The sequence below is a fragment of the Carassius auratus genome, chromosome 11 (genome assembly GCF_003368295.1).
Source record: "Carassius auratus strain Wakin chromosome 11, ASM336829v1, whole genome shotgun sequence".
NCBI classification, from domain to species: Eukaryota; Metazoa; Chordata; class Actinopteri; order Cypriniformes; family Cyprinidae; genus Carassius; species Carassius auratus.
In genome coordinates, this window is record NC_039253.1 from 18,315,345 (window position 1) to 18,336,340 (window position 20,996).

Sequence of the window (20,996 nt, forward strand, 5' to 3'; positions counted from 1 at the left end):
GGGGAAAAAAAATGTCCAGTTATTCACACAATTTCGACATCATCTGAACTGATTTGAAAAAGCATGTTGTGATGGGTGAAACGGAGCTTTCCAAACTCTGAATCAGTTAAATATGGGATTATTTTCCCGCCAAATGTATTGTAGTCACAGAACGAAAAATAACAAGCAAAGATCAAATATTTAAAAACACGTGTAAAATAATAACGCACAAAACTGAAAAGCAAATGCAGTTTTTTTTAAATAACAAAAAGCGCATAATACACAAATACAAATATATATATATTCATTACAGTAAAAGTATTTTTTTAATAACAGTTTTACTACAGTGTCATGGTTAAACTATGGTTAATTTGTGGTCAGCCTGGTTTAACTACAGTAACTGTGTTTAGTTGACTTTAAGGATGAATATATAGATGACGTTTTGGAGCAAGTCAGCAGAGAAAACGATTCAAGTTTCAAAAAGGTTCATTTCTCTTTCATTCATCAGGAAACATTTACAACGTTACATGAATCAAGAGCTATTGAGTTTGTAACACAGAAGTGATGTTTGATCGTGAAAGCTGTGCTTGATGTCCTGGGATGTTCTCCTCGGGTGAAGGAAGCTTCTCCACTAGACTCTGGATGCGAGACAGGATGATCTCGCTGGCGCTGCTGCAGTCTCCAGGCCTGTAGGGGGCGCTGATGGTCAGAGCGTTCGCCACACACAGAAGCTCTCCATCTTCAGTCACCGGGACTCGGTTCTTCTCCAGCCACAGACGCACACTCTCCCTCCGAGACTTCAGCTCCTCCGCGCTGAGATCCTGTGCTCGGTCCGGCAGGAAGACGCTCTTCATCTGACGCTCCGTTTCCTCTGTTCCTCTCCTGAGGATCTGGACATCGGTCACCGCGTGACCCAGAATCACCCTCACCGACGGACACTCGTTCTCCTGGACGCTCACCAGCACCACACTGCAGACACACAACAGATGATTCATGATTTGCAATTTGGCTGTTTTTAAGAACCAATGAGTCTTGATCCATGCCATTTCAACTATTTCTGTAGTGCTTCTTGTTGGACAGCACTCTTCACTGCGATGTCTGTCTGTTGGACTTGTGGTGCACAAGGTGTTATTTTTATTTATCATTTTCAATTTCTCTCTCTTCTGTTAAAAGTGGTTAAATTATTAAGCTGTGTCATGTAGTTTTTTTCAACACTTCTTTTATAAAGCCGCAGTACACAATATACTTGACGCAGTGAAGCAGCTCGTGAGCAATCGATTCTCGATCCGTTGATATTAACCAGTTCAGCACCACCACAGCGGACAGCTGACCTCACACAGAAGTCTATCTGAGCAACCGCATAAACCTCACGATTCAAACCCCAAATGATTCACTTAATGATTCAAAACCCTAATGATTAATTTTGGTAAAAAAAAAAAAATCATTTATAATATGTTCAAAAACTCAAAAATTAATAAATACTATAATATTTATATTAATGACTTTTAAGTTGCAAATTTAGATAACATACTAGTATTTATAAACCATTAACTTCATGATGAAAAGTTAAGCCACATGCATGACGATTCATAATGATTCAAAATGCAAATGATTCAATTTATAATCCATCTCGTGGTCCATAAAGATTCAAAACGAAAAAGAATCATCGCATGATTCATGTTTTTTGTCTTTAAAAGATTAATATAGTGCACTAAAAATAATAATGTTTGTATTTAATAATAATAATAATAATAAAAAGAGAGATTCACAGTGGTTACAAATACAAACGGTTCACCTAATTATTGATTTGAGTCAAAGTCTTCCAGAATCCCCTTACCCTTAAAAATGCATTTACAAATTAAAACAATACAAACTTAAATTATTCTATTAATGACTATGCTTTAAATTAAGTTGCAAACACAGATAAATGTATTCGCATTTATAAACCTTTAGCTTCATGATGAAAAGTTAAGCCAGAGAACATAAACTCAGCCCAAACTGAACAGACGATCGTGTTCTGATCATTAGTTTCGATTAGCAGCTAGATTAGATTATGACATTATGGTGATGTTTGATGACGCGTACCTGGCGGAGACGGGGTCCACGGTGAACACGCGACCCTCAAAGCGCTGCTGATCCCGATTCGTGACACAAACCTCATGATTGATGAACCCGTGCCAGTGCTGAGGACTCCTGTGGATCCACTGCAGCATCGCGGCGAAAAACCGATCACTTAATCACCGCCAATCAATCTATCTAACAATCAGCAACTTCATCCACAGGAAATCGACGCAGCGAACGCTGGACACGCGTGACGTAACTGCCGCAAGCGACCGTGTGATTGGTTGGCTTGATCCAGAGCCGTTGAAAAACCTATTTAACGGCTCTAGCTTGATCACAAAGAGAAATGTTCTTTTTTATATATATATACAAAATATATAAATAAAGAGTATACGGGATATATTAAACACAAAATAATCTTAATAATTCAAATAAATAATTTAGAAAGCGCGCGGCCAGATATAGTAAAACTAGCATCATGGGAAGTGTAGTTTGGAGTGTGCGCATGCGCAGACGCGCGTCACGGCGTGATCGTTTGACAGGCGGCTGTTTGTTTCTGTCAGGTTTTCGTCTTAATTTCGTTCATTATGTCGCGACACGGACGACACGGAGGCGGTGAGTGAAATAAATCACGAAATTGAACTCATCCGGACGCAGAATGCTTCATCTCAAGTATTAAATCTGACTGGTTGTTCAGGAGATTTAATGTGTTTAGTACGAGCTGCTAACTGTAATGGCGCCTTCCCTCGCTGTAAACACTGGCTAATAATGAGCGTTTTAATAATACTGCTACCAAAAGTTATAATGGTCATAACGTATATAGTTTAAATGCACATTATTTGTATTTGTACTTTGATTAATCATTATTTTGTTGGGTTGTAGGTCAGTATTCGGATGTCTGTGTTTCGTTTCTGTTTCGATTACAGTTTGGTGTTAGTTTCATATTTGAAATGATCTTTTGATTATTATTAGACGGTTAAACATGTAACTGCTGAAGAGTTAGGGTTACAAAAACCATTACAGCACGATATATGCATTTTATATATATTTAAAATATATAGAAATTAAAATGATATATTAAAAAGCATGAGTTATATCTAATTAAAATCCGGATTTCGTTGTGATTGATGTGATGTGAGAGTAAACTGTAGTCTTGGGGTCAGATGTTAACCCCTTCCTCTCTCTCCTCTCTCAGAGACGAAGGTGTATGTGGGTAACCTGGGCACCGGGGCCGGGAAGGGTGAGCTGGAGCGGGCGTTCAGTTACTACGGGCCGCTGAGGACACTGTGGATCGCTCGCAACCCGCCGGGATTCGCCTTCGTGGAGTTTGAGGATCCCAGAGACGCTGAGGACGCCGTCAGGGGCCTGGATGGAAAGTGAGTGACTCCTGAGATCCAGACACGCTGGACAGGATCAAAAACACCAAAGCTGATTTATTGGTAGAGAGGAGCCCTTCAGTGTCCGTCCGTGACCTGAAAACAGGCTCAACTAATCGATTCTTCGGATTTAAGAATCAGTATCGTTGTGTAAATCTGAGAATCGATTAAGATACAGATACGTTTCTGATAATATGGAAGCAAAAGCGTTTATTCTGTATGAGATCCGTCTCTTGTGTTCAGGGTGATCAGCGGCTCTCGCGTGCGAGTCGAACTCTCCACTGGAATGCCGCGGCGTTCCCGTTACGACCGTGCACCGACCCGGCGACCCTTCGACCCCAATGACCGATGCTACGAATGCGGAGAAAAGGGCCACTACGCTTACGACTGCCATCGGTACGGCCGGCGGCGCTGGAGCAGGTACAGCTGACCCACGCTGTCTCTGATCAATAACACTGTTCATCTGCTGTCATATTGTTCTCTCTCTCTCTCTCTCTGACTTCCTGTTTGTTTACTAGATGTGCGGGTTAACGGGGGGATGTTTTTGTTGTTTTCTGCACTGATGTTTTCTCCAATGTTCTTTGGGATTTCATGTAATGACTGACCTGGTCAAAACCTTTCAGGTTTCATCGTTTGATTCAGAGAGTCACGATCCTTTACGATTTCATGAGGCATCTAGCAAATCCCATATGACCGGGGCACGAGCAGCCACACCCCTTCGCTGAGGCTCCTCCCACTGCTACTTAACTATTCATAGCCCCTCCCCCAACCCAAACCAGATGAGAGCGCCAATCCGAGTAAATTCGGCTAGCGATTTGTGCCTTGGCTTTTGATAACGAGAGCATCGAGACCTCGGCAGAAAAAGCGCCTTGCACACTTCCATCAAGTCTCAATCAAGCGATTTGGCTGTCAGTGCGGTCATCGTTAGAAATCCAAGAGAACGACTAGATGCAGAGGTCGGCTGATGATAGATACTTCTAGATCGTCTAAATCTGCTAGACCTCGGTTCCAAAGAGGGTCGACCTGCAAAGTTGCAAGGTTTATTTCAAGTACCAATTAATGTGTCTCTCTGTATATCATTGCCTGAACTCAAAGCAGTCGTAGTGTTTAATGCTGTTAACTTTTATAATATCTGTTGGATGCTTTAGAGAGTTCCAGGGCTGGGCGATATAACACTCCGTCAAGTTTGCGGATGTAGGTGTAGATGTTGCTAAATTATAGCTTCTCCGTTTTATTTTTAAATTAGAGAAATTTGACTGATCATCGCTGCCAGTCAAACATTTATTTAAATGACAAATAAGTTAAATTGTAAAATATTAATATTTTCTAAAATGTTTTAATAATATAGCAAAGTATTAAACATAAATTTTTTTTTTATTTGTAAAAGTTTTTTTTTTTTTACTAGTTTTTTATATATTTGTATAACTATATTGTTTTATTAATTTTAGTATCAGTTTTAGTTAGTTAAATTAAATGAAAATGCAGAAAATGAAATAAAAATTACTGAAAATTGTTTTGTTTTTGAGTTTTTATCATCATTGAGATAGCATTATATATATATATATATATATATATATATATATATATATATATATATATATATATATTATTTTTTTTTTAAAGTAGTTTTTGTTTTTATATCTTTCATTTTAATTTTAGTTAAGGTCATTTTTACTATATTTACATATTCATATAGTTAAAATTAGGAATAAATATATTTAATGTATAAACATAAAATATTTTTCAAAAATATATACATGCTTGTGTGTGTTTTTATATTTATTTATTTCAGTGAAGGTTGTACTTTATTGTGAGTAGTGAAGTGTTTATGTCTGTAATAACACGCTGTTGTATGGCCCAGCCCTGTTCTGTTCTGTACTGTAGCTGTAATGTTAAACTGTAATGTGAGTGTTTAGTTCAGTGAGGTCAGTGCCTGAGGGTCACATGCATCAGTCAATCTGTGACACTGACACACGTCTCTCTCCTCTGTCCCCTCCGCTGGACTCGGACAGGTCTCGCTCTCGCTCGCGCTCCCGCTCTCGGTCCAGAGGGAGGAGATACGGGCGCTCTCGCAGCCGCAGCAGAGGGAGAAGGTGTGTGTGTGTGTGTGTGTGTGTGTGTGTGTGTGTCTCTGTGTGTGTGATCCTTCACTCAGATGTGTGTGTGATTGATGTCTCAGGTCCAGATCTTTCTCTCCTCGTCGTTCTCGCTCTGGTTCTCCCAGACGCTCCAGATCTGTGACGCCCAAACGCTCCAGGTGAGTGACTGATGCAAGGGGGTGTTAACACTGATTCAAAGAGTGTGTGTGTGTGTGTGTGTGTGTGTGTGTGTGTGTGAATGTTCTAAAACACTTTTCTGAATGTGACGACACATGAAAGCATCACCTCACCAAAACTGCTTCAGATGATCTTATACTCACCTTAAACCATTAAAAAAATTTATTTATGTAATATAACTTAAAAGGTATATAAATGTTAACTAAATTAAAATAAAGTATTTGTAAAAAATATTATGTGTAGTCATATTAATAAATATAATAGTATTTATGGTAATATTAAAAAAATTATTAAATGACAAAACATGCAAAAACAAATTAACTAACATAAAATTTAAATTAATAATGAAAACACTGCTAGTATTTCAATGATAGTAGACTATACCTGCTGCAGTTGAATGGATTGATTGTTTGTTTGTCTCATCCAGATCCCGATCCCGCTCCCGCTCTCGCTCGCGCTCCGGCTCGGCTCCCAGGAGCAGGTTACACACACACACACACACACACACACACACACACACACACACACACACTGCTGCGCTTCAGCAGTCATCATCACTGCATGAACTGTGTGTTTGTGTTGATGGGGATCTTCTGCTTCTTTAGATCTGGTTCAGCCAGGAGATCCAAATCCGGCTCTGTGGCTAGGAGGTGAGAATACACACACACACACACACACACACCATCATCATCATCATCATCATTCTGAGTCTTGCTTAAAACATTAATGTAAATGTGACATGAATAAATTATGGAAAAGCATGGACACACTTTGCATTACACCAATTTGCAATATACGGTATATATCTCTGTATTTTCATTTTTGTATTAAAAAAAAAAAAAACTATTTAAAATATATATTTCCCATTCCGCCCAATGATGACTAATAAAACAATGATAATAAAGCAGATGTTATCATGTAAGCCTATGTATTATGTGCAAAAAAAGGTTAACATTACAAACCTTGTAACATAAATAAAAAACAATATAAGTTTAAATAAATTGGCTAAGAACATCCGGACAGGAGATGAGATTTATGATAGATTTTCCATTGCTGGACTCGACAGCTGAGTAAACTGAGTATCATCAGCATAAGAGTGATTAGATGCATCATATTTCTGAAAGATAGGACCTAAAGGAAGCATGTGTACAGAAAAAGGAGAGGACTCAACATAGAGCCTTGTGGGACACCACATCTGATCGATGTTGAGGATGAGTTGTGCTTGTCAATATTAAGTGAGGATATTCAGCCTTTGGGATGTGAGGAGAACTAACTTAACACAACCTCTTGAATACCAAACACTCTCTCCAGGTGATTTAATAACATGAGCGATCTATTGTGTTAGATGCTGCGCTGAGATCTAAAAGAATCAAGATGACCCTATCTCCGGAATCCAAGGAGATGTATAATTTACTTTTAGCAGAGCACTCTGAGTACTATGACAAGCCCTAAATCCTGATTGAAATTAATCAAGCATGTTACAGTCAGTCAGATAAGAAGAAAGCTGTAAATAAATTACCATTTCCAGAATTTTGGATAATAATGGTAATCGTTTAAGATATCAGGGTCCAGACTAGTTTTTTTGGACAACTGGGGGCATCAAAACCTAAAACACCTTTAAGAAAATGTGATGGAATAACATCCATATGACAATTTATAGGTTTTGTTTCGATGAAGACCCCCCCCCCAACACACACACACACACACTAAATTTTAAGTGCTCCAACTCGATTAACTAAACTTTTTTTCTGAGGTAAATAATGCTTTGTAACTATTCACAAGCTGTTTTATTTATGGTATAAATAATTGGAAATAATATTCAACGTTTCCAAGGCTATTCATTATTTGTCGCACACAAGCCACCCAATAAGCTTTTAGCTGGTTACTTTTAAAGCGCAGGGGAAACTCTGTTCCAGATGTGTAAATGACGAGCGAGCGACACACTCGCTCAACACCAGTCTCTTGTGTTCTTCCTGCAGTCGATCTGCGTCTCGAAGCCCTGCAAGAAGTGAGAGTCCAGAGCGAGACGACTGACGCTCTTCTCCAGAACCTCAGTTTCTCATCAGACGTTTACTGCAGTACTTATAAAGATGTGAGTTTGATTGTAAGGAAGCTCCAGTGAGGAGCGGAAAATATTTTGAGTTGATTTTTCTGTAGTTGAAGAGAGTTTGTGTGCTTTTGTACCTCTTTTGTTGTGTAGCACACACACACACACACACTGGTTGGGGTTTTGTATGTGTGTATTAAATGAAGTGAAAACACCTTCCTTTGTCTGTGAGATTTCTTCATGCTGTTCCAGCAGGTGGCGCTGTTACTAGTTAATGCTAGTGTAATGACCTCTTTGAGCTACAGTGAGTACTTCACATCCATATGAGATTTTTTGAGTTTGCATTACTTAATTAATAAATCGACTCATTGATGTTGGTTAATGGTCATGCGACATGCAGGTAAACCAATATTTTAACTTAAAAAAAAAAAACATTGTTTAAGGTTTGTTTAATTCAAATTTCAACACTGAAACAACTTACTAAATTTCAGGCACATATGTATTGAATTATTTATATTTAATTTCTTTGACTAGTTAACTTTAAGTTCAGATTTAATGTTTTTTTCAATGCTGAAATTTTTCAGCATCTGACATTTATAGCACATTTATTTTGTTAAATTTTTTTTACGGCTATTGAGCTGTAAACATTATTTCAGTGGTTTTCTTTACATAATTTCATTCACATTTCAGTTGTGATTTATGATCCGTTTGTTCACTTTTTTTTGTAACCCGTTAGCATTAAACTGCAGGTTAAACAAGTGTTTTATTTGTAATATTTGAACAGATATAATTTTTATCAATTTATTCTTAAAAACAATGGTTCCAAAAGTTTTTTTTTGTTGTTTTTTTTTTCAGTGATTTCGTAGAAGAGCTATTTCTGGTTCCCCAAAGAACCTTTCAGTGATCAGTTCCTAAAAAGAAAATTTGTTCTTAGTGTGAATATTTTAAAAATCTTCTGCTAAAAATAATTGTATTTATTTCTATTACTACTTGCTACTATTGCTACTTTAGAAAACAGATAGTTCTGGTGCTTGATTCTGATTGGCTGAGCCAGGTTCAAAGCTGTTCTAAATTGTGTTAGAAAGTAACACACACCTTTGTTTATGTTTGTGTGTTGCTCGGCAACCACTTTGTAGCAACCAAGACTGTTTGTGAGGAGCTACATTGTTAGGTGGAAGAATACTGTTTTGATTCATCTCATTACACTTTATTTGCTCAGTTTTATTTTGTAAAACCTTACGGTGTATATGGAATAACTGTTTTATTTAAGCAATAGACCCTGTGAAGCTGTGGTTTCAGTGAATTTATAACAGCTAAAGGTTTTTTTTTAGCTTTGCGTTGGGTCTTGCCTAACAACGCCCCTCAGCTGTTATAAATTCACTGTAAACAACAGCTTCACTGGGTTTATTACTTTATAGAGCCATCAAATAAGCTCACCTGGTTATGTTTCGATGTGGAAAGCAGTTCAGAATGGAAATATTGATATTTTATTTGTTAATAACATACTTTTCGTACCTTAATTTCAGTGAATTAGATTAAATTCAGAGAAATTAAACCTAGTAGCTGGCGGTGTCATTTGATTTGAATGGAACTTCGGATTGTGATTCATTTGAGTCAGTTTGGGAGTTCAAAGTGAAAGTGACCTGACATTCAGCCAAGTATGGTGACCCATACTCAGAATTCGTGCTCTGCATTTAACCCATCCGAAGTGCAGACACACAGAGCAGTGAACACACACACACACACACACACACACCCAGAGCAGTGGGCAGCCATTTATGCTGCCGCACCCGGGGAGCAGTTGGGGGTTATTTGCTCAAGGACACCTAAGTCGTGGTATTGAAGGTGGAGAGAGAACTGTACATGCACTCCCCCCACCCACAATTCCTGCCGGCCCGAGACTCGAACTCACAACCCTTTGATTGTGAGTCCGACTCTCTAACCATTAGGCCACGACTTCCCTTAGCGGGTTTGCAAATCATTTGAGTCAGTTCGAGAGTTGGGAGCGTGAATCATTTGAGTCATTTTGTGAGTTCGGATCGGGTTCGCGAATCATTTGAATCAGTTTGGGAGTTCATGAATCATTTGAGTTAGTTTGGAAGTTCGGAGCGTGAATTTTAATCAGTTCGGGAGCTCGGAGCGGGATCGCGAATCATTTGAGTCAGTTTGGGGATCGCGAGTCATTTGAGTCAGTTTGGGAGTTCAAAGCGGGTTCGCGAATCATTTGAGTCAGTTTGGGAGTTCAAAGCGGGTTCGCGAATCATTTGAGTCAGTTTGGGAGTTCGGAGCGTGAATCATTTGAGTCAGTTTGGGAGTTCAAAGCGGGTTCGCGAATCATTTGAATCAGTTTGGGGTTTGGGGGTTAATCAGCATGATTAAAATGTGATATTAAGTTACTACAAACAATAATTTAATTACAAATACAAAATGTTGCAGAATAATGTAATATATGAATGAATAATAGCCTAAAGCGTGAATCTGAGCATGCCCGTCTGGTTTTGTAACAAAGCACAGGAAATCTGAGTGTGAGCTTAGAGATTCGCGCTCTCGCTGCTTCTGCACCGTTTACACACACTGTGCACTGCAGACGGAGTATATATGAACCTGTATAATGTATAACAAATCTATTTCAACACCTGAGGCACAGCTACAATTAATAAGCTCTATGAACAATGCATGGCAAAAAGAAAAAAAGTCCCTGGACACAGGATTTATTTATTTATATATATATATATTTTGTCATAAGTCTATAAAGTTTGTTACACCTTTACTATAGTCATTATTTTAACTTATGTCTGTTGTAGAGACTTTACAACTTTTTGATAAAGCTCTAATTGGTTTTCTTTTGGAAATATGTTTCAAATTCATCCTGAATGCATTTATGACTGTAAAACATATCTGTTTGTGTCACAATTGTTATTAAAATCGAAATCACAAAATTTATCGAAGAGGTTGCGATAGGTTTATTGTTGTTGAACCCTAGTTCATTCAATAAATACAGTTAACAATATAGTTTCTGAGTATTGAGTTATTAACCCAACAATAGTGGGGTCACTTAATTTTTTTGCAGTGGGCCGCGAGCTGAAAAGGGTTGGGAACCACTGCTTTATTGTAAGGCCTGTGTGGATGATGGAGGACGGAGGTTTAATTCGACTGACACTCTTTTACCAGCTCCATTTGCATCACCCACAAGCTCACACGGCCTTCATTCAGAGTCGTCACATCGCTGAGGTATGTGTGTATTACTGTATTAATATATGTCTGAAACACACTGGTGCTTTTCTGAATGACAGAACCTAATGATGCCATGTAGACAGAGAAGAGAAGTGGTCCAAGAACTGAGCCCTGAGGCACCCCAGTAGTTAGATGTTGAGACTTGGACCTATCTGATAGGTAAGACTCAAACCATTGAAGTGTGCTTCCTGAGATGCCTTTTGCCAGTAGGTTTGATAGGAGGATCTGGTGGTTAAAAAAATGTGGCAAAGTCGTCAGCTATTAGAGATGAAGCAGGAGGGGGAGGGGGAAGACAAAGAAGTGAGGAACATTTTTTTAAAAGCATGCGAGAGTTGTTATTTTTGTTATGGTAGTATGTCATTTTAGCAGTGGAGACATTAGCAGAGAAGGAAGATGGGAGTGACTGATACACAATAAGATCAGTAATATTTTTGACATTAATGTCAACACCCTTCACACCCACAGCAGCTCTAAGCTTAGAACAGTGGTGTAGAACATCAGATAACCAAGGAACAGAAGGGTGTTACGGGCTGGCCTGGAAGACAAGGGGCAAACAGTGTCTAAACAAGATGTAAGAGTGGAGCAGAAAGGATCAGTAGCACTGTTAGCATCCAAAGATGTAGATGAAACCATAGCAGATAGCAGCGAGGGTGAGAGGAGCGTAGGTTATCATTTGAATTTATGAACCGAATCAATGTCGATCTCCAGAAGTTGTTTTTTAAATGTCTTTTCAGCATGAGTGTTAAAACTTCAGTGTTTTCATTGTTTTTTTCTTCCTCAATCATCTAGACACAATGTTTCAGTCGTTTTTTAAATGCTGAAACCATCTTTTTTAACAGATTTAGATTTTTTTTATATAAACATTTATCTTTAAACATTTTTTACAGCTCGTTCTTAACTTTGTTGAAGTGTTTTTCAACATTAAAACATTAAACTGACATAATTTCAGCTACACTTTGACTGCAGTTTCTATAAATAAATGTGAACTGTTTTAAAGCTAGTTAGCTTTCAATGCTGAAACAACAGCTGGCATCATTTAACCACAGTTCACATTGATTTAGAAGAATTGTGTTAATATGGCACAATTAGTTAGCTTGAAACATTGTTTCAATGTGTTTTTGTTGAATCATGTCAGTGTGTTAGTGGGAATTTACTGCAGTGTTGTTGTCTGTAGTGTCCAGAGTGATTCTGGGCAGCTGTTCTAAAAGCATGGGTTTGAGTTGAGAATAGAATTGGTGAGGAGTTCTGCGTTATTTGTGGTTAAATGAGCAAATGACCTCAGATACACAGTTCCTCTTTCCTCAGATATAATTCACACACATCACACCACAAGAGTCACCTCAAAATCCAGAAACATGTTTGTTTAGAGCTGTTTAAACGCTGCTTGATTTCTCTCCTGATTCAGACCAGAACACGTCTTCACTGGAGGAAGTGTTATTCTGGATTATAGACTCTATGTGTTTGAGTTAAAATCATCTTAATGCTGGATGTGTTTCAGGTTTTGTCTTCTCCAGATGTTCACTGATGGACTGGAGTGCTGTGGATTATTGTGATGTTTTTATCAGACTCTCGTTCTGACGGCACCCATTCACTGCAGAGCATCCATTGATGAGACACTGATACTGTGCTACATTTCTACAAACCTGATGAAGACACAAACTCATCCTGATCTCTGATGAACTGAGAGTGAACACAGTTAAAGCATATTTTCAGTTTTGTGTGAACTATTCTTTTAAAATGTATGAAATTGTAACAAGCTGATGATAAATAAACAAACTTTCTTTTCTGTATGAGTGACACATATGCCTCAGATTAAGTTTGTACGTTTGTCTGTGTTATGAAACTACATGCACCTTTCAAAAATATACATATATGTCTATGTTATTGAGTGTGTGTGTGTGCGTGTGTGCGCGTGTGTGTGTGTGTGAGAGAGAGAGAGAGAGGGAGTGTGTGTGTGTGTGTGTGTGTGTGTGTGTGAGAGAGAGAGAGAGAGTGAGTGTGTGTGTGAGTGTGAGTGTGTGTGTCAGTAGTGATCATAGCTATTTAATCTGAAACACTCGAGGTCTGTCTGTGTATGTGATGTGAACGAACACTTGTTATCGTCGCAATCCTCCGCTGCCACCATGTCTTACAAAACTCTCAGGCAGCGGTTACAGTTGCGTTTGTGAAGTCGACTTCCTCCGGCCGCTTCCTGTTCTTCTTCTCCTTTAGCTCTCGCCGAGGGCCTCGCTGTTGATCTGGTTCAGATTCTTGCAGGGCTTTGATTGGCTCTCATAAACACTCAGCTCTTACACAGATGAAGATTATCAGCGGATTCTCTGTGAATCACTGAGAATTGAGGAAGTCTGAGTTCAGAGTTTGATGCTGAATGTGTTAAAGACAGACACATTTGGTGTGTTTAACACACACTTACAGCCGTTACAGCACTGAAGACATCCACAGATGACTCTCATCCTCTCACTCCCATCCTCTGTGAGTGTGCAGATGTTTCACTTCCTGTCAGTGTGTGTGTGTGTGTGTGTGGGCGTGCGTGCATGATGCAAAATTGCAAGTCAGAATTGGAAGATGTAATCTCAGATTTCTTTTTTTTTTTTTTTTTAAGCCTGAATAAAAAAAAATACATTTTTTTTAACGGATCTGAGCAGATTTGGAATCGTTAATCGTGGATGTTTTTCTGGATCTTGTTTGTGGTTAGTGACACAAAGATCCATTGAGTGTGAAGTTAGATGTGCATCTCTGTGTCTCTCCTCATGTGTTTGGAGATGTGAAATCAGGTCAGTGTGTGGGATGAAGAGGAGCGAGGAATCAGCTGAATGTAGGTCAGGCGTCAGAATCTCTAGTGAAGCGTCTCTGCTGTCACCATATGATCAATAAACACTTGATCTCAGGATGTGCAGATTAATAATCTGCTCGTCAGGTCAAACCAAAGCATGATGGTCTGCAGTAAACCGCCTTGACTTCTGACTGACCGTCACACACAGAAACATCTAAATAGAACTTAACAGTTAGTGTCATCTCTGACGTATTTCCATCATGGAATAAAAAATTTAAAACATTTCGAATTCTTAATTTATATCTCACGATTCAGACCATTTTTTCCATACTTGTCTATTTTTTATTTTTATTGTAAACTCAGTTCTAGAATTTTTCACAAGACCTAAATTTGCTAAACTAAAAACAGAATTGTGAGATATAAACTCTGAATTCTGAGGAATAAAGATGGAATTATGAGATGTAAAATTCTTGAAAAAGTAATGTAAACTTACACAAAATTCTGATTTGCTAGATGTAAAATTGGGAAATTAAATTTTATAAAATAAAATAAAAAATTGCATGAACATTAATTGCAAAAACAATTAATGAAAATTATAAATGTGTGATGTTAATTTGCACAAAAGTAAAACGTTGGAATTGCAAAAAAATTTTTTTTAAAATAAATAAATTAAACAATAAAAAAAAAAAACATGTAATTGCATGATGATAACTTGAATTACATGATGTAAATTCAGAATTCTGTAGAAAATTTGTGAGATAAAAAGTTGCAATTTGTATATTTTTAAAAGTTGTCTTTGTTTTATATTTTGTATTTAATGATGGTAACAAGCTCGCCTGACTACATCAGACTTCATACTTCTGCTCAATTTCAGTTCGCTTCTGTACTCGAAGCAAAGTGAAGTAGCAGCTTCTGTTCTGATGAAAGCATGCTGATGTTCAAGAGTCTGTCATTATATGATCTGATGTTTGTGTTGATCAGTGTGAATCTGAAGTGTTTAGTGTTGTTTCCTGTCTGGTGAAGTGAATGTAAATCCTGCTCTGCTCTGATACAGCAGTGATCTGAACTCATGCACCAGAGTTTGGACTGGTTTAACTTCACGATCTAAACACTAAGCTGAAACAACAGACCTGTAGCCGTCGATTACAGGAAAGATGAGCGAGCTGCAGGTGTTTGCTCAAGAGCTCCTCGGCTATTTCAGGGAGAATATTTTTAAGGTCTTCTCGAGCGTTCACACACACGATATATTCTGACACAACTGAGGACGAGAATCTTTGATGTGAAAAATAACACACGTGCTTCAGTGCTCTTAGAGTTCATTTGCTGTGTATCATGTAGAATCTGTCTATAAACACACACACACACACACTCTCTCTCTCTCTCTCTCTCTCTCTCTCTCTCTCTCTCACACACACACACATGTTTGTTTTTGTGTAAAGTGTGTTCATCCCATAGGTGTAATGGTTTTTATTCTGTACAAACTGTATATTCTATGTCCCTTCACCTATGGAGCCAAAAGAGTATCAATAAAGATAAATGCACACATAGGATTCATACATGCACACACATAATTCATAAATACACACACAGGATACACAAATGCGCACAAAATTCACAAATGCACACACAAAATTTAAAAAAGCACAGAAGATTCACAAATGCTTACAAAATTCAGAAATGCACACAAAATTCAGAAATGCAAACAACATTTACAAATGCACTCAAGATTCACAAATGCACAGAACAAGATTCAGAAATGTGTTTCTGATGCACACACACATATATCTTGATTTACAAACTGCTTGCGGTCTGTGAACTTCACTGCATTTGTGTGTGAATTTTGAGACTCCCCTGACTTGGCTCGACACACAAATGCCTTTTTTTAAACAGGGAATGATCTGCAACCAATCAGATATCTCCCTTGTTTGAGCCAATCACAAGAATGCACCCCATGAGGGGGATTGTTCACTTATAAGCCAATCAGCGAACGACTCACATTCCTCAGAGAACGATTCACTTTCCTCACGCAGCGAACGACTCACTTACCTCAGCGAATGATTCACTTTCCTCAGCGAATGATTCACTTTCCTCACCCAGCGAAGTAGAGCGAGCGATTCCCTTTCCTCACACAGCGGCGATTCACTTTGCGCAACCGGAGAGTCACTTTCCTCTCTCAGCGGACCACTGACTCTCTCTTCATGTAGGGACCGAATATTATAAATAAAGTGACTTCTATATTGCATCCACAAGAATATTTAGATATATTTAAAATATTCAAAAAGGTGTAAAAAATTTTTTTTTACTTTCATTAAAATATTTCAATAAAATGAAATAATTGCCTATTGCAAATTTATGATTAACTTTTTTTCTGCAGTCACAGTCTGGGCTATATGTACTGAGACATTTTTAAATGTATATTTTGTAAAAAAATATAAAAAATAAACCTGAATTGTAATCTAAACATCTGTATTTCCATACAATTTCATAAATAAGTAGGCTATAATATGTGCACCACAGGCATATAGCGCTGTGTGAACGCATGTGATTGGCTTATAAGTAAACAACCACGTGCGTTCTTGTGATTGGCTAAAAGAAGGGAGACATCTGATTGGTTGCTGATCATTCCATGCATTTGTGTGTCAAGCCAAGTCAGGGGAGTCTCAAAATTCACACACAAATGCAGTGAAGTTCACAGACCGCAAGCAGTTTGTAAATCAAGATATATGTGTGTGTGCATCAGAAACACATTTCTGAATCTTGTTCTGTGCATTTGTGAATCTTGAGTGCATTTGTAAATGTTGTTTGCATTTCTGAATTGTGTGTGTATTTCTGAATTTTGTGTGCATTTCTGAATTTTGTATGCATTTGTGAATCTTCTGTGCTTTTTAAATTTTGTGTGTGCATTTGTGAATTTTGTGCACATTTGTGTATCCTGTGTGTGTATTTATGAATCCTGTGTGTGCATATGTGAATGTAGTGTGTGCATTTATCTTTATTGAGACTCTTTTGGCTCCATATTCACCAACCCTACACCTAACCCTAACCCTCACAGGAAACTTTGTGCATTTTTACTTTCTCAAAAAAACTCATTCTGTATGATTTATAAGTGTTTTGAAAAATGGGGACATGGGTTATGTCCTCATAAGTCACCCTCTCCTTGTAATACCTGTGTCATACCCATGTCATTATACAGAGTTGTGTCCTGATATGATACAAAAACAAGAACACACACACGTATGATCCATGTATGACATGCGGACACACACACACACACACACTCACACACATACACTCTCACTCTCTCTCTCTCTCTCTCTCTCTCTCTCTCACCCACCCACACACACACACACACACACTCACTCACACACTCTGTCTCTCTCTCTCACACACACCCACACACACTCTCTCTCTCTCTCTCTCTCTCTCTCACACACACACATACACACACACACTCTCTCTCTCCCTCTCTCTCACACACACACACACACACACACACACACACACACTCACTCACCCACTCACTCACACACTCTCTCTCTCTCTCTCTCTCTCTCACACACACACTCTCTCTCTCACACACATACACACACACACTCTCTCTCTCTCCCTCTCTCTCCCACACACACACACACACACGCTCTCTCTCTCACACACACACACACACACACACACACGCTCTCTCTCTCACACACACACCGCACAGCTCTGTTCTAGATAGATGTCTGTGGGTTTCCAGGTTTAGCTGCTCTATCTCTACAAACGCGTCCTGCATGAACATGTTGAGACTCTAGAGAAGCACCTGCTAAACTCTATTTGATGCAAATTCATCAGTTTCCTCTCCAGTGAATGAAAGGAAGAGAGAGATGACTGCTCAGAGATCTCACAGCAGTGTCTGTTCTCCAGACGTCTTCTTCAGTGATCTGCTGCTGAGACAACAACAGAACCACAGATCATCTTCAGCTTGGCTTCAACACTTCATCAACCTCAGACGGAAGAGAAGAACAGACAGAAGAACAGACAGAAGAGAAGAACAGTCAGAAGAACAGACAGAAGAGAAGAACAGACAGAAGAACTGACGGAAGAGAAGAACAGACAGAAGAACTGACGGAAGAGAAGAACAGACAGAAGAACAGACAGAAGAGAAGAACAGTCAGAAGAACAGACAGAAGAACAGACAGAAGAGAAGAACTGACAGAAGAACTAGGGGAAGTCGTGGCCTAATGGTTAGAGGGTTGGACTCCCAATCGAAGGGTTGTGAGTTCGAGTCTCGGGCCGGACGGAATTGTGGGTGGGGGGAGTGCATGTACAGTTCTCTCTCCACCTTCAATACCACGACTTAGGTGCCCTTGAGCAAGGCATCGAACCCCCAACTGCTCCCCGGGCGCCGCAGCATAAATGATGAACACTGCTCCGGGTGTGTGTTCACAGTGTGTGTGTGTGTGTGTGTTCACTGCTCTGTGTGTGTGCATTTCGGATGGGTTAAATGCAGAGCACAAATTCTGAGTATGGATCACCATACTTGGCTGAATGTCACTTCACTTCACTTCACTTCAAGAGAAGAACAGACAGAAGAACTGACGGAAGAGAAGAACAGACAGAAGAACAGACAGAAGAGAAGAACTGACAGAAGAGAAGAACAGACAGAAGAACTGACGGAAGAGAAGAACTAACAGAAGAACAGACAGAAGAGAAGAACTGACGGAAGAGAAGAACAGACAGAAGAACTGACGGAAGAGAAGAACAGACAGAAGAACAGACAGAAGAGAAGAACAGACAGAAGAACAGACAGAAGAGAAGAACAGACAGAAGAACAGACAGAAGAGAAGAACAGACAGAAGAGAAGAACAGACAGAAGAGAAGAACTGACAGAAGAGAAGAACAGACAGAAGAGAAGAACTGACAGAAGAACAGACAGAAGAGAAGAACTGACAGAAGAACAGACAGAAGAGAAGAACAGACAGAAGAGAAGAACTGACAGAAGAACAGACAGAAGAGAAGAACAGACAGAAGAGAAGAACAGACAGAAGAGAAGAACAGACAGAAGAGAAGAACTGACAGAAGAGAAGAACAGACAGAAGAGAAGAACTGACAGAAGAACAGACAGAAGAGAAGAACTGACAGAAGAACAGACAGAAGAGAAGAACAGACAGAAGAGAAGAACTGACAGAAGAACAGACAGAAGAGAAGAACTGACAGAAAAGAAGAACAGACAGAAGAAGACAGACAGAAGAACAGACAGAAGAGAAGAACAGACAGAAGAGAAGAACAGACAGAAGAACAGACAGAAGAGAAGAACAGACAGAAGAACAGACAGAAGAGAAGAACAGACAGAAGAACAGACAGAAGAGAAGAACAGACAGAAGAGAAGAACAGACAGAAGAGAAGAACAGACAGAAGAGAAGAACAGAACAGACGGAAGAACAGACAGAAGAACTGACAGAAGAGAAGAACTGACAGAAAAGAAGAACTGACAGAAGAACAGACAGAAAAGAAGAACAGACAGAAGAGAAGAACAGACAGAAGAGAAGAACTGACAGAAGAGAAGAACAGACAGAAGAGAAGAACTGACAGAAGAACAGACAGAAGAGAAGAACTGACAGAAAAGAAGAACTGACAGAAGAACAGACAGAAGAGAAGAACAGACAGAAGAACATACAGAAGAACAGACAGAAGAGAAGAACTGACAGAAGAGAAGAACAGACAGAAGAACAGACAGAAGAGAAGAACAGACAGAAGAACTGACAGAAGAGAAGAACAGACAGAAGAACAGACAGAAGAGAAGAACAGACAGAAGAACAGACAGAAGAGAAGAACAGACAGAAGAGAAGAACAGACAGAAGAGAAGAACTGACAGAAGAGAAGAACAGACAGAAGAGAAGAACAGACAGAAGAGAAGAACTGACAGAAGAACAGACAGAAGAGAAGAACAGACAGAAGAACAGACAGAAGAGAAGAACAGACAGAAGAGAAGACAGAAGAGAAGAACAGAACAGACGGAAGAACAGACAGAAGAACAGACAGAAGAGAAGAACTGACAGAAAAGAAGAACTGACAGAAGAACAGACAGAAAAGAAGAACAGACGGGAGAGAAGAACAGACAGAAGAGAAGAACAGACAGAAGAACATACAGAAGAACAGACAGAAGAGAAGAACAGATAGAAGAACAGACAGAAGAGAAGAACTGACAGAAGAGAAGAACAGACAGAAGAGAAGAACTGACAGAAGAACAGACAGAAGAGAAGAACTGACAGAAAAGAAGAACTGACAGAAGAACAGACAGAAGAGAAGAACAGACAGAAGAACATACAGAAGAACAGACAGAAGAGAAGAACTGACAGAAGAGAAGAACAGACAGAAGAACAGACAGAAGAGAAGAACAGACAGAAGAACTGACAGAAGAGAAGAACAGACAGAAGAACAGACAGAAGAGAAGAACAGACAGAAGAACAGACAGAAGAGAAGAACAGACAGAAGAACAGACAGAAGAGAAGAACTGACAGAAGAGAAGAACAGACAGAAGAGAAGAACTGACAGAAGAACAGACAGAAGAGAAGAACAGACAGAAGAACAGACAGAAGAGAAGAACAGACAGAAGAGAAGAACTGACAGAAGAACAGACAGAAGAGAAGAACAGAACAGACGGAAGAACAGACAGAAGAACAGACAGAAGAGAAGAACTGACAGAAAAGAAGAACTGACAGAAGAACAGACAGAAAAGAAGAACAGACGGGAGAGAAGAACAGACAGAAGAGAAGAACAGACAGAAGAACATACAGAAGAACAGACAGAAGAGAAGAACAGATAGAAGAACAGACAGAAGAGAAGAACTGACAGAAGAGAAGAACAGACAGAAGAGAAGAACTAACAGAAGAACAGACAGAAGAGAAGAACAGACAGAAGAACAGACAGAAGAGAAGAACAGACAGAAGAGAAGAACAGACAGAAGAACTGACAGAAGAGAAGAACAGACAGAAGAGAAGAACAGACAGAAGAGAAGAACTGACAGAAGAACAGAACAGAAGAGAAGAACAGACAGAAGAGAAGAACTGACAGGAGAACTGACAGAAGAACAGAACAGAAGAGAAGAACAGACAGAAGAGAAGAACTGACAGAAGAACAGAACAGAAGAGAAGAACTGACAGAAGAACAGACAGAAGGCATCTATCTATCTATCTATCTATCTATCATCAGTTGATGAGGTTGTTTTAATGTGTTCCTGTCTTTAGACAGATTTAAAGGAGTCAGATTCC

General features: G+C 39.1%; 3 protein-coding genes across 4 annotated transcripts in view; 2 read left to right on the plus strand and 1 right to left on the minus strand.

Moving 5' to 3' along the window:
* Positions 1-447: 447 nt before the first annotated feature.
* Positions 448-2,284, minus strand: LOC113111298 (gem-associated protein 6-like). Its single transcript, XM_026275923.1, has 2 exons — positions 2,065-2,284; positions 448-948 (listed from the first exon to the last, which is right to left on the minus strand). Exons 1-2 carry the CDS (start codon positions 2,190-2,192, stop codon positions 519-521), a joined length of 558 nt encoding a protein of 185 aa, XP_026131708.1. The 5' UTR covers positions 2,193-2,284; the 3' UTR covers positions 448-518.
* A 238-nt stretch (positions 2,285-2,522) lies between these two features.
* Positions 2,523-7,954, plus strand: LOC113111295 (serine/arginine-rich splicing factor 7-like). Of its 2 annotated transcripts, none has more exons than XM_026275917.1 (8): positions 2,523-2,655; positions 3,236-3,416; positions 3,660-3,836; positions 5,429-5,509; positions 5,596-5,673; positions 6,120-6,173; positions 6,298-6,342; positions 7,672-7,954. In XM_026275917.1, exons 1-8 carry the CDS (start codon positions 2,628-2,630, stop codon positions 7,724-7,726), a joined length of 699 nt encoding a protein of 232 aa, XP_026131702.1. In that variant the 5' UTR covers positions 2,523-2,627; the 3' UTR covers positions 7,727-7,954. The 2 variants fall into 2 exon arrangements, with proteins under 2 accessions (XP_026131702.1, XP_026131703.1); XM_026275918.1 differs by having other exon boundaries at positions 3,660-3,812.
* A 13,004-nt stretch (positions 7,955-20,958) lies between these two features.
* The window catches only part of LOC113111278 (heterogeneous nuclear ribonucleoprotein L-like), a 27,573-nt gene continuing 27,535 nt past the window's right edge, over positions 20,959-20,996 (plus strand). Inside the window, exon 1 of the mRNA XM_026275890.1 lies at positions 20,959-20,996. This exon is cut by the window's right edge and continues 696 nt beyond it. The gene's annotated coding sequence lies outside the window, so the exon portion shown is untranslated.

Excerpts from the sequence above, each read along its gene's own strand:
- LOC113111295 (XM_026275917.1), top strand. The coding sequence starts at position 2,628 with ATGTCGCGACACGGACGACACGGAGGCG. Across the intron at positions 3,837-5,428 it reads GGCCGGCGGCGCTGGAGCAG|GTCTCGCTCTCGCTCGCGCT; the intron begins GTACAGCTGACC and ends GGACTCGGACAG. Across the intron at positions 6,174-6,297 it reads GGCTCGGCTCCCAGGAGCAG|ATCTGGTTCAGCCAGGAGAT; the intron begins GTTACACACACA and ends CTGCTTCTTTAG.
- LOC113111298 (XM_026275923.1), bottom strand. The coding sequence starts at position 2,192 with ATGCTGCAGTGGATCCACAGGAGTCCTCAGCACTGGCACGGGTTCATC. Across the intron at positions 949-2,064 it reads GTGGACCCCGTCTCCGCCAG|TGTGGTGCTGGTGAGCGTCC; the intron begins GTACGCGTCATC and ends GTGTGTCTGCAG.